Source organism: Atta colombica, unplaced genomic scaffold (assembly GCF_001594045.1).
Source record: "Atta colombica isolate Treedump-2 unplaced genomic scaffold, Acol1.0 scaffold100, whole genome shotgun sequence".
Lineage (NCBI taxonomy): Eukaryota > Metazoa > Arthropoda > Insecta > Hymenoptera > Formicidae > Atta > Atta colombica.
Genome location: NW_017259185.1, coordinates 997829 through 1012201, shown reverse-complemented (window position 1 = coordinate 1012201; position 14373 = coordinate 997829). Strand labels below are relative to the sequence as shown.

At 31.6% G+C, this 14373-nt stretch overlaps 1 protein-coding gene across 1 annotated transcript in view; it reads left to right on the top strand.

The window, feature by feature from the left end:
* Nucleotides 1-12805, top strand: part of LOC108684576 (centromere-associated protein E) — a 29779-nt gene extending 16974 nt beyond the window's left edge. Inside the window, exons 28-39 of the mRNA XM_018188969.1 lie at nt 721-739; nt 1850-2024; nt 2369-2600; nt 3760-4006; nt 4274-4596; nt 4961-5078; nt 5502-5814; nt 5896-6109; nt 6180-7635; nt 7780-12237; nt 12315-12482; nt 12668-12805. Of these exons, the coding sequence (XP_018044458.1) occupies nt 721-739; nt 1850-2024; nt 2369-2600; nt 3760-4006; nt 4274-4596; nt 4961-5078; nt 5502-5814; nt 5896-6109; nt 6180-7635; nt 7780-12237; nt 12315-12482; nt 12668-12805 (7861 nt within the window). The remainder of the gene's footprint in view (nt 1-720; nt 740-1849; nt 2025-2368; nt 2601-3759; nt 4007-4273; nt 4597-4960; nt 5079-5501; nt 5815-5895; nt 6110-6179; nt 7636-7779; nt 12238-12314; nt 12483-12667) is intronic.
* Nucleotides 12806-14373: the final 1568 nt, after the last annotated feature.

Below are 14373 nucleotides of genomic sequence, written 5' to 3'. Positions count from 1 at the left end.
AAAAATTATTTTATATTAATGTTTATTATTAAGTATATAATAATAATATTAATATTTTATATTATGTTCATATTTTTGAAAATATATCTATACACATAATACAGCAAATTTTGAACATATCATTCTTATGACATTAATTCAAACAACACAAAGTTCTAAAATTATGATAAAACGTCTTTAATGCCCATTTCTATCAATGTAGATTAATTTAATCTCGATTCAACTTACTCTTCCTCTTTTTCTAAGCTTTAGAACTAGAAAAAAATAAAAAAACAGGCATAAGTCGTCTTTTAGTTACCGAAAATAACTCGATTTTAGACATTTTTTTGTTATTAGATAAGTTATATTTATAAAAATTATTAAATATTAACTCACTGCTGCTGCGCGTTTCAATTGTTTTTCCTCCTATGTAGCCTTCCCATATATTTTTTGTGCACGACGTAGCGCACGATTTCACAATTATTGCACAATCCTTTAATAGCATGATATTGGAGTTAATTATTTTTTGCCAAGATTATCGAAAATTGCGACGTATTGTACTCCCGACAATCTCGACGCGCGCTTTTTCATGTCATGATAGAGCAAGGCGAAAGATACGTCATGGCGAAATGCGCATTAGCGACATCACGTTGGATCACTCATCACAACTAAACGCATTGGACAAATCTAAAGTTCCTAGAACTAGATTACTTCCTAGATATAATGCGTGATCTGTAATAGCAATAGCAGTAATGATGAGGTTGATGAGTAAAAATTGACCAATCATAGTTGAATGTAAGAAGAATAATCGAATATGATTGGTCAAGTTCTATGCCTACTCCTTAATCAACTACTGTTATTGCCCATTGTAGACTATGCGTACAAAGAAACACAACCGAGCATATTTATTACAATTAATCATCTGAAAAAAAATGGCGATCTGCGTTTTACATCATTCCGCAAACGGAGTGCGATTCCTATAACAGTAGTGTTTCTATTGACTACAAAGAAATACTAATTCTCTTTGGAAATTACAATATACATATCAAGATTTAAAAATCATGATACTTATCAAAATTAGAATCTTAGAAGACTATCCGTAGAAAAAATGGCGGAACCAAGAAATCAGGACAACAGTTGCGTTTCTCTATTATATCTAGAACTCTACTTCTAAGTTGTGGTCAAAGTCTCGCTACAAATGATTAAAAGCATTTGATGGACTAATTAGAAGAAAGAATTTTACAAACTGACCAATTAAAAAACACTTCTAAGCATTCGCATTGACCGTATCCCTAGTAGTCTATTTCTAATAGTGTACTTTTAGCGATTCTAGACAAATCCATAGTGAAATTGAACAAATGGCGGAGAAGTTTGAAAATTTAAGTTTGATCAATTAGAACGGCTGCATTCAACGGACTCAACAGTTGATTTTGTTCCAAAATTCACTAATGCTGAAAATGTACTATATATGAAACAATAGATTTTCAATACTGGCAGTGAATTTTGGAACGCAGTGTGAGTGAGCGCTCGCTGCTATTGATGTATTCTTCCAGATCTAAAATGCTGATTGGATAAGCTAAAAGAATACACCAATAATAGCGAGCGCTACTCAACTGTTGAGTCCGCTGAATGAAGCCTGTCCATATGCGGTCCAAAAATCATCTCATTTTGATCGAATAGCCATGCGATAATGGTCGACGCATGCGTGATGAATTATGATTTGAATTTGAACGGCGTAACGAGCGTTTAGTTTACTTGTTTAGTCTTCCGTCGACTGTTATGGTGATACGACGAATATTCATGATTCTCGTGAGTGCGTTTTCCGATTATACAATAAATACGAGGCTTGCTTCCTTGAAATATTTGTTAGAACCGAAAAACTGAATTTACAATGTCGGACAGCATAAAAGTGGCTATCAAAGTCAGGCCTCTCATCAAACGAGAAAAGGATGAAAATTTATCGATACAGTGGGTCACCAATGAAAACACCATTCTAGCTACTGACTCTGAATTCAGAAAGCGATCTGATGGTAGATTCGAATTTGGTACGTCAATATGTTATACGAAATTAGTACAAATTTCGAAACGTGTCCCGAACACGTAATTTTTCTCGGCATACCTCTTTTGAAAAATTATTTTTGTATTTACATTTTTTTTTATTTTTTTACTTTTTCTTTTTTCTTCAATTAAAAATATTTCATTTCTTTAGCTATAAAATACATATACATGAAGTACAATTAAAGAAGTCATTCAAATTTAATTAATTAATTTAATTTGTATCATTGTCATGTGAGGTTATAATTTTATCGGCCATCTTTTTTATCTTTTATCCTTTGATTTTGATATAAGATTCACATATTATGTTTACATGATGTTACATGATTTGCAGACCATATTTTTGATATGAACGCCAACAACAACAATGTATTTAATGTTGTAAAGCCTATTGTCGATGCTGCTGTAAATGGATTTAATGGCACAGTATTCGCTTATGGACAGACAAGTTCTGGTAAAACTTATACCATGATGGGTACTTTGGAAGAACCTGGCATAGTACCTTTAGCTGTTGAACATATGTTTGATGCAATAACCAATATTCCAGGACGCGAGTTTTTATTAAGGTAAATATATCTGTTGTGACAAAAGAATAACTTATTTAATAAGAGAATATATTTTATGACAAAAGTATAATTTAATTAAGTAAGAGTTTAGAGCTCTCTTATCTATTTTTCAAAATTTATCTGTATTATAAATTATAATAGGTCTGTTCGCACTTTTTGCGTCTTTCTGCTTCTTTGCATCTTTGCTTTCTTTCTTTTCAAAGCCAAACATATATCTATCTCATTTTAAGTGCAAAAATATTTGGATTTCATGCAATGGGAACAGATTTGCAATCAATAACATAGATCTTAAGATGATCCTACAATATCAATAATATTTGCTATGTTACACTGTATGCTTAGTCCATGGGTGCTTTTGTTTAATCTATAGGATAAACAAGAATATCTATTGTATAAGCTATGGCCTAAATGCATGGTAAACGTAGCCTCTGTATCAATAAATATGGACAGTATTACTGATTGTGTGTTGTTAATATGATGGATTGACATAGGATATAGATGGTGATCTAGATTTTAATTATCAAGTCTAATATTATTAAAATCCATGTCACTGTATATTGGTGCAATAGATATTGTACATAAAACTAAAGTTAAAATTAAGTTAATATATTATCAATGATACTGATTGTGTAAGGTTGTAAAAATACTAAAAGCATATTATCAGTATTACTGATTTAATATTACTGATCAATATTATTGACCATGCAGGGTCCTTTAATTAATAATCCACCAGTATTAACAAATACTATCAATTAATTATATGTGATTAGTATTGATATAGATTATGGATTATAGAATATTGATAGTGATCTAGATTTCTTCATTCTTCAATATCAGTATTCTCTCACAGCAATACTATTGCTTAAAAATCAAGAAATTTGGATTATCACCTATAATATTGTTAGTATTTGTTGATTTTATATTATTAATTGTATAAGACTTGTAAAAAGAATACTTCAGCATTCTGTTAGTGTAGTTGCCTAATTGTATAAAACTAAGTTGAAATAAAACTATCAATAATATATGTCAATAATATTTTATTGATTATGTAATGTTACAAAAAGTGTTAATGTGTATTGTTAGTATTACTGATTCAGTATTGGTCGTTTAAAATTCATATAAGTATAGCCTTTTATAACACAATATATTAATGTTTCAGAGTATCATACTTAGAGATTTATAATGAAAAAGTTAATGATCTCTTAAACAAAAACCAAGACAAAAACTCAACAGATTTAAAAATACACGAAGATGTAAATGGTCAAGTATTCGTAAAGTGTAAGGAAGAAGTTACAAATAGTCCAGAGAATGTTTTAGCAATAATGAATAAAGGTAATAAAAGCAGAAGAATAGGCGAAACAAACATGAATGAGCGAAGTAGCAGAAGCCATACAATATTTAGAATTGTAAGAATATCAATTTTCATTAATACTATATGAAATATTTTAAAATAGAAAATTATTTTATTATTATTACTAGATAATCTGTATAACAGATATAAGTTACTGTATTGCTGACTGCAAACTTTTGTTATTCGTTGCAATGCAAAAAAAATCGTGCTATGTATATTATAGATTTTTATGTGTAATGGATAACGGAACGCAGCCTATACCTAGATATAATAATCCATATATTTCCATAAATTTGAAAGTTGCAACACAATGACATTGCAGACAATTGAAAGTCGTGAGGCTGGTGCAGGTTCAGATGGTGCGATACAAGTTTCCCAATTAAATATGGTCGATCTAGCTGGATCAGAAAGGGCTCGTCTGACAGGTGCTAGTGGAGAACGTTTCAAGGAAGGACGTCATATTAACTTATCACTTTCAACGTTGGCCTTAGTAATAAAACAATTGAGCGAATCACAAGACTATGTAAATTTTCGAAACAGTAAATTAACAAGATTACTTCAAACTTCTTTGGGTGGCAACGCAATGACAGTAATGATATGTGCAGTAACACCAGCTGCTTTAGACGAGACTCAATGCACATTATCGTTAGTATTTTTTCTTCTTTTTACGTTAGGCCTCTGGCCTGTTACACCTCTCTCATATGCTTGTGGGGCGTACACTGATTATTTAATTCACAAGCATATGGGACCTATAGTTTTAACACCGATTCCAAATGGCGATTTTTTCGTGAGATGTTTCTGTGAACAAGAATATTCTCAGGAAATTACTGTTTTTTTTTCCAAGAAAAGATACGAGCATAAAAATTTTGATTCCTCCAGGATCAAACTCGGAATTTCTGACATAACAGGCTAGTGCGCTGTCTGCCATGCCACGCTCGAATTCTAGTTTTTGAAATTATTTGATATATATTAACGTAGTGTAACTGACTTTTTATTTTTTAATGAATAGGTTTGCATCTAGAGCTAGAAATGTAAAAAATGATCCTAAATTGAACGAAGTTATGTCTGACGGTGTACTTTTAAAACGATATGCAAAACAAATAGATAAGTTACACACAGAATTAGAGGTAAGTGTATATTATAAATGTTTTATTTTGGGTTATTATTGGGTTATGAGAAAATTTTTTGATTGAATTTTCTACACAATCACACGATAAACTCTTTTAATTCTTAACTGTAACAGCGATGTAACAACGATGTCTCATCGGTACAAATCTGGATATTTCGAATCCATTCTTTAATCTATTCAAAATAGTTAAAAAAAATTTCTAAAAATTTACAAACATACTTTCGATTTTCTAGAATAAAGTTTAGACTTCTTTTGAATAATAAAATGTATATATTATTTAATTTGTGTCGAATTTGTGAGAAATTTGCACGAACAGAAGTCGGACACAAAATACACAGAATAGTACCGCAAGGAGCAAATATTTAAATAATAATATATATCTTAAGATCTTTTAACTTACATAATAAATTCATATTTTTAGAGAATGAAACAGTTAACTCAAACAACTGATTTTCAAGAAATGGAATCTAAAATGCAAGAGAAAGATCGCATTAATCAGAATCTAGAAGAGCGTATTAGATTACTGCAAACTCGGATCATCACTGCCGCTAATCGCAATACTATAGCATCGTTCAAAGTTAAAGAAAAAAGAAGACAGACTTGGTGCGGCACTGGTGGATTTAATAAATTAAATACATCTTTATTTTCATCGTGCTCGCATTTATCACCAATTAAAGAAATGTCACCTATCAAATCACGTATTAGACGTAAATCTAATACTACTATGGATTCATGTGCGTTTTATTTTTTATACTGTGCAAATTAAATATTTAATAAACTAAATTATAAATTAAAGATATGTATTATTCTTATAGCATTCCAAATAGCCTTTGCTGATTTTGAGCTGGAACTTATGAATAGTGAAGCAAATCATGACGAAGACATCAGTAGCGATGAGGATCCATTTGTTACATATCGTGACAAACATCGTGTAAAATTTACCGATGATGTAATTGTCAAATCACCTATAAACTATAGCGACGATAATATCACATTTGACAAAATTGAGGCGTCCACTCAAACTGTAAGGTAAGTAGTACAGAAAAATTAATTTGATTTTATTTTACAATTATTTTAATCATTCTCTGTTTATAACTAGTAATAACTCACCTGATACACCAAAGCGTACTTTGCGAGACAGAATCCGTAATTTGACGGAAGAATATTCAGAACTTAAGGAATTTACAACCTTGGAAAAACAGCTACATTATGAAGACCACTTATCTGAACTCCAGGAAAAACGTTCACAGTTTGAAAAGCAATTGGAAAATATCACATCTGATAAGGAAGCTTTCGAACATATAGCATCTGAACTTCGTAAAAAGTTAACTGCAGCTGAATTACGATATACTTTAGCAGAAGATCAATTAAACGTTCAAGTAGCAGAATTAGAGAGAATATCAGATTTAGAAAAAAAAATTGCGCAGTTGTCTGCACAAAAAATAGAGGTGCAAAATGTTCCTAATCTATATAAACAGATAGCTGTTCTTACAGCTGAAAAAGATGGATATGAACATGTGGCATCTGAACTGCGAAAAAAACTTAATGAAGCCGAACAACGCAATATTGTATTAGAAGATAAATTAACCAGAAATGTAGAATTAGAAATACCATTTATTCAAACTTTGTCGAATAATGAGACCATTTCATTTGAAAAAGACGAACTGCAATGTAAAATAACTGATCTTCAAAATAAGCTAATAGAAGCAGAGTTAAATAATAATTCGATGAAAGATAAATTGGAGAAGCAACAGCAAATGCTACAAAATCTTCAAGAAGAAAAAAATATAGTTGCTTCTGAAATGCAAAATAAATTAAGAGAAGCAGAAGAAATTAATAATTCGATAAGAGATAGATTAAACGAGCAGCAACTAGAAGTTCAGAAATTTCAAGATCAGGAAAAGCAGATTGCACAACTTAAATCTGAAAATCACAAAGTTAAACTTACTGTCGAGGATCTTCAAGGGCAATTAATAGAAACAAAAATAATTATTAGCGCAAAGGAAGATAAAATGCATGAATATCAGCAAGATTTAGACAAATTTCAACATTTAGAAGATGTCATAAAGGAACGAATGGAATTTGAACAAATCAATAATGAGTTGAGGCACCAATTGACACAAATACAATTAATGAATGATTCAATGAAAAATAAATTAAATACGCAGGAGTTGTATATACAAAAGAACTGCGATTTAGAGAATCAAATTCAAATTCTTGCAATCGAGAAAAATGAATTTAAAGTTATAATTAGTGAATTAGAAGAGAAATTGAAAGAAATGGAATCAAACAATTCATTAAAAAACAAATCAAATGAATATGAAGCAAATCAATACGAAATCAATTTAAAGACCACAAATGAAACTTTTACATCTGAAAATAAATCTGAACAGATAATTTCCGAATTGCAAGAAAAGTTAAAGGAAACAGAATCGAATAATAGTTTAATCAAAGAAGAATTAAATGTATGTCAAGCAGAAGCGCAGAAAACGCTTGAAGAGCACAGAAAATCTATTGAAAATTTTGCAATTGAGAAAAGTAAATTGGAAGATACAGTGCGTGAATTTCAAGAAAAGTCAAAGGAAGCAGAATTGAATAACAATTTATTGAAGGACAGAATAAATGAACAAGAATTGCAGTTACAGAAGAATTATGATATGGAAAAAGAGATTGAATATCTCACATCGAAAACAAAAGAGTTTGAGTGTACAGTTCACGAGTTGAGAGAGAAACTGGCCAATACTCAGCATTGCATTTCAATAGAAAATGAATCGAATGGAATACAATTACAGAAAATTCAACTAGATGCGCAAGTCCCAAATACAATATCTGAAAGAGATGAACAAAACTCCATAAAATTGTGTCAACAATCGTTGAAGAGTCTCGAAAAGGAATTGATGGAGAATCAGAGCAAAGATGAAATCAATCATCTACAAAGTCGTATTAATGATTTGCAAAGTATTATTCAGGATATACAGAACGAAAATACATACTTGAAAGAACAAGCAACGAAATCGATATCATATAATGAATCCGATTTAGGTAATGATGATTCGTCGAAAATTACAGATGATTTATCGATTACAAAGATGTCTCTAGACGAAGATAGTGCTAAGTTGTCTGCAGATCTTGTTTTGAAAAATCAGGAATTAGATGAAATAAAGCACATTGTGCAAAGCTTGAAAGCAGACATAGAAAACTTGCAACAAACTGTATATTTATTAACGACCGAGAACAGTGAATTGGCAAATAAATTAGCAACAGAAAAGGAATGCAACGAGAAATCGATTATTTATTATCAGCAGACTATCGATGAACTTTACGAGCGAAACTCAAAAATAATGGATGAGAAACTCGAACTCGAGAATAATTTAACAAATCTTAATGAACAATTAGAAACTCTTCGCTCGAGAATGCCCGAGGTAAACTTAAACGAAGAGCAGATAATTCAAAAGTATGAAAAACAGATTAGTGAATTTCAGGCAAGAAATATAGAATTGTTGTCCCATCTCACAGACCGAACGAAAGAGCTTGAAATATTGAAAGAGAGTAAGTCGCTTTTGTATGAACACGATTGTATATATAAAGATAAATTAACGAATCTTACTGAGAAACATAAGCATTTAATAGCTGAAAACGGTGATCTTTCCACTAATTTAATGGATAAAATCGAGGAAAACGAAGGATTGAAACAAGAATGTGATATTCTAAAAAATAAACTAGAATTATCACTGAAAAATAAAGAGAGCATTAATAACAATGATGTGGAGCAGCTGAGAATGGAGAATACTGTATTGAAAACCGAGCTGATGGAACTCAAAACTAACTTAAAAACTTTAACCGAAGAAAACTCGAAAATATCCAGTCAATTAATAGAAACCATAGAAGATCTAGATAATGCACGAAAACTCAATTCTGGCAACAATACCATGCATTTGTCGACATTATTTAATAGTACCTTGATGAATGATGCATTGGATAAATCTGCGTTAGATGATGATGCTGAAACAAAAATCGTAAATCTGCAAGAGGAAGTTAATCATCTCACAAATCTCAATAGAAAGCTAAGTGATCTAAAATTAGGTACCTGTACACAGTGTAGCCACTTAAATGAGTTAAACGAAAATCGAAGAATGCTGAAACTCGAAGTAAAGACTCTTAATCGCAAATTAGAAAACTTGCAGAGGAAATTTTCTAGCAAATCTGCAAAGAGTGACGCGCTCATATTGAAGGCCAAAGAAGATTTAAACGTAAGTTCATGTAATTTATCTCTTAATGCCAGTTTTTCAGAAAATATGAATGTCACTTTCGTTGAGGAAAGACTTCAATCTTTAAACAATGAATTACAAATTTTGAAAGAAGATCATAATAAGCTATCGGATTTATATAAAGAGAAATGTAATGAAGTCGAAGAATTACAGAATAGCACCATCACGGATTCATCGACTAATGACAAGAATTCCAGCATAAAGAAGTCCCCAAGTAGAATTTCATTAAGATTAGAAAATATCGGGAAAGTTATGAATGATTTGCAAAATGATATCAAAACAATAAAGGAGAATAACGAAAGTGTCAAGTCAGATCTTACAAAGTTTATTAACGAAAAAGAAAGAATGCTGGATGAAATTAATACTTTGAAGACTATTAATGAAGAATTGTTGCAGAAATTGTCGGAAAGTGAACTCTTGCATGCTACTACATTAGAGAAAGCCGATATTCTTGAAAATGAGGTACAAGATATGACAAAAAAATTGCAGGAGTTTACTATAAGATATAAAGAAATTGAAAATGCAAAGCTACTTCTTGAGGTTGAAGTAGATAGCTTGAAGGAAGATAAATTGATGAAAGAGCAAACAGCAAACGAATTACGTCAAAGCCATTCCTGCCTGGAACAGGAATTAAATTTAATAAAGAAAGAGAAAGAAGAGCTTAACAATGACATCATTCTTTTGGAGCAAGAATATAATGAAAAACTAGATGCACTAAAAGCAATGAATGACAAGTTAACCAGCTCTAAAGCAGTTCTCTCGCAGGAATTCGCTAATTATATTAAAGAATCGGAAAATAGACTAATGGAACTTAATGAAAAAATAAACAAATATAATTCTGAAAATGATTATCTCAAACAGGAATTAATCAGGCTGCGCGATATAGAAAATAAATTTGAGAAGATGAGAACTGAATATCAGGCTCAGTCACAACAAGATAAAACATTAGTTGACGATAACAAGAAGCTCAAAAATGTATTGAATGACAGTTCTAAGAACATCATTAAAGAAATAAAGTCTCTCGAACCTAAAGTCGATACTCAGAAATTTATGAATAAATCGGTGGATGAGCTATTCCAGATATTTATGCAAACTATTTTGATGAAAGAGAAGGAAGTAATAAAAACTATGCGGGAGAATTACGATAAGGAGAAGCAAAAGCTCGAAGATGAAAAGCGTCAGAGTGTAGACTCGGAGAAACGTACATTGCTGTGGGTGAAAGAACTGGAGTGTGAGATAGAGAAACTTCAAAAGGATCTGTCTGAGCGAGAAATTGCATCCGAGGACTTACAGAAAGAAATTGCACATTTAGAACACCTTTTGGAAGAAAGTAATCGCGATAGAGAGATATTGAAAGAGAAGAATAGCTTACTTGAGACGGATCTCAACAATTTACAAATTGAATATAATAAATATTGTAAAATCGACACGGCCAATGAAGAAGCCATTGTTATCGCACAGAAACGAGAAAAGCAAGCGCAAGAGATGATAAAAAATAAAGAATCAGAATTTCAGAGGAAGTTGAAATCAGAGAAGGAGACGTACAATAAACAAATTGAAGATCTCACGTGCACAATAGAGTCGTTTAAGACGAAAAACATGGAACTGACAAATAGCATTGAAGGCCTCGAAGTTAATCAAAAGCAACTGAAAAATATCATCGACTTGAAAAGTAACGATTTAATGAAAAGCAATCAAATCAATCAGAAAATGCAGGCCGAGTTGGAACAGCTAACAGAAACTTACAACGATTTGCATAAAAAACTGGAAGAGAAAGAGCTATGTATCGCGGAAATCAAGGAACGTCTGAAAATTAAGTGCGATGAGCTGATAGAATATAAAATTAATCTGGAGACGATCGTGCCCGAAAATAAGCTGCTGAAGCAACAGATTAACGAACGGAAAGTCACCATAGAGCAGTACAAGGTGGAAATAGAGACTCTGAAAATGGAAAATAAAAAGGCAATTGACGCGATTAAAGATCAATTGAACTTTGAAGAGCTAAAGAGCACGGAGCTAAACAAACAGATAGCTGAATTAAATAATAAGCACATGGCTTTGACAGAAGAGATGAATACTTTGAAGGATGACTACACGACATTAAAACATAAGTACGCGACATTAGAAAAGCGAGTCAGGAACAGTACGAGCAAAGCCCAAGCAGAAGAACAAATGGAAGAACTGAAAGACTTGAACAGATCTTTGCGAAATAATTTGGACGGTGCTAGCAATCGAATAACGGAGTTGCAGGCTGTGAAAACCGATTTGATGAAGCAAGTGATTACTTTAAGCAGTCAATATGATACGGCGTGCAAAGACAATCAAAAATTAAAGGAAACACTATCATCGTCCAGACATAACGATACATATACTGCCTGCGAGAAGTACGACAATTTGCTACAAGAGAAAAACAAAATTGCATTAGAATTGGAAGCAACAAAAGTTCAATTGAATCAGAAAAACAAAGACATTGAGAATTATCTCCACGAGATAAAAGAATTGAAGAAAAAAAACACGGAACTCGATAAAGAATTAGACGAGTTGGCGGCTGTTATTTGCGAGCACGACGCAGATAATGCAAGACTTCAAGATAAGTATTTCATATGTCGTGCTGAAGCTGACGAACTACAAGACAAGATAAAAACTCTTGAGAAGAAAACTCAAATTAATCTGTTGCAAATAAACACATCCTCCAACAAGAGCGAAAAGTCTCTCGATGATGAATGTAGTTGCGCAATATTAAAAAACAAAATACGGGAGTTGCAATTAGAGGTAGTATCAAAGAATGGAAAGATCGCAACATTAGAACTGCAAATACGTAGCGGAAGTTTTCCTTATCAAATGAAATGTAAAGAACTACAGGAACACCTATCAGCATATAGTAACAAAGTACTTTATTATATTTTAATTATTATCAAGTTTATGTAAATACAATAATTTGATAAATAATTTGATTGTTTTTACAGAATAGCGAGCTGAAGGCGGAAATGAAGCGATTACAGATGGCTATGATACGTACAAGCGCAAAGGAATGTGATGTATGTAAACAGAGACTAATAAACAGGAGACATCAGGCATGCCAAACAATGCCGGAAATGTTGAAATTTTGTGGCATGAGCAGCGGCATAATCGATGTAAGTATATGCCAATATCTCAGAATTGAAGCATGCAATGTTCGGTTGAAAATAAAAGGGAAGAAATATAAAAAAATGCAAGAACGATTTTGTTTCATTGATTGCTGTGCTTTCATCTTATTATCATTATTATTATTTTATAAATTATCTTATGTAATACTAATTAATGATATAATTTCATATAGGATGAGATAAGAATAACGAAATTGGAGAAGGAGAAACAGATTATGAGGGACGTGTGTCGAACTAGATCAAAAACTATAAAGGAACTCGAAAAGCAAATAGAAGAATATGAAAAATTATTAAATTCGAAAAATTCATGATCTGCGAGAACATTCGTATTGCCATTTTATTGATTACTATATATATATATTTAATTACTGCGCGCGCGCGCGCGTGTGTGTGTATGTATGTATGTGGTCTGCGGCTTTTCATCACATGATATTTAACAATAATTTGATCTAAAGTTTGCATAACATATAGAACATATAAAATGTAAATATCGCAATTTTTAATTTTAAGATAATACAATAATAGTTTCATATTTTTGTAATGCAGAGAACTGTCAACTTTGTTACTTATTTTATATATCGATTACAGATAACGATATATTTTTTGCTAATTTTACATAGGTTTACTAGTTTAAGAAAATATAATTCCTGTGATATACATATAATGAGATATAATTTATCAGAATATAGTGTGTGTGTGTGTGTGTGTGTGTGTGTGTATATATATATATATAAATATTATATGACTGAGATAAATCAATAGCTATAAATTAAATTTTATCCGCCGTCTACATTGTGCCTTTTTACATATTTATTATCTTGTCTTATTATATGTAATTTCAAAAATAATAATATGACTATAATTATTATGATCATTTTTTAAGTAAAACACAACGCTGAGAATGCAAAGCTTTAAGACAATTATCTCTCGTATCGTTTTCATTATATATGGTCTTTCATTACACACTTGCCATGCGATTGACGAGTTATGGGACCTACAATTTAATTATGCCGAACGGCGCTGATAATCAAAGATCTTTTATAGCGTATTCGATTTACTGACTCGACTTGTCTCCGAAGTCAACGATCTATTCTTTTTAGTTGCATTTCTTGTACAATTTAGCTCTTCTTTTGCAGCTACAGAATAGATCATTGATTTGGAGTCGAGTCAATAAATTGAATACGCTATTAATCACCAAATGGAGTCATTTTCGACTGTACTGAAGTCCCATGAGGCGTATTTGCGTAACCGCGTAACTAGTCAGTAAGACACGAAATAACAGCAACGACATTGTCAGCAATATCTCCGGCATTGTTTGGCATGCCTGATGTCTCCTATTTATTAATCTCTGTTTGCATACATCGCATTCTTTCGCGCTTGTACATATCATAAAACCATCTGTAATAAGATCGCTTCTGATTAATTACATGGTTACGCGATACGCGGCAGTCTCCTTATGAGACTCCAGCATTAAACGCGAAAAATCGCGTATGTGAGCGCAGGGATTGAACCCAGATCTATAAATCGCGAATCAATCGCACCGAGTGGCAAGCCACTCGACGCCTCAGCTAAGTAAAGCTGTATGTTGATATATATGTTGATGTAAAAATCTACGCGTCTCTAAATTTAGAATTAAAAAATGTAGATTAAATCTTATATTGCAGAATAGAAGTCTAAGTGGAGAAATAATTATGTTATTGAATTATACAAAATAATATAAGTATGATAATCAATTACCAAATAGTAAAATTTTTATAACAAAAAATAGAACGTTTAAGTTTGTTTCGTTTAGAAATTACGTTATTGAATTTCTTTTTGTAATTAAAATTAATAAATATTTGCTTAAATAATGTAAAAACTTTGTACAAAACGTTCCTTG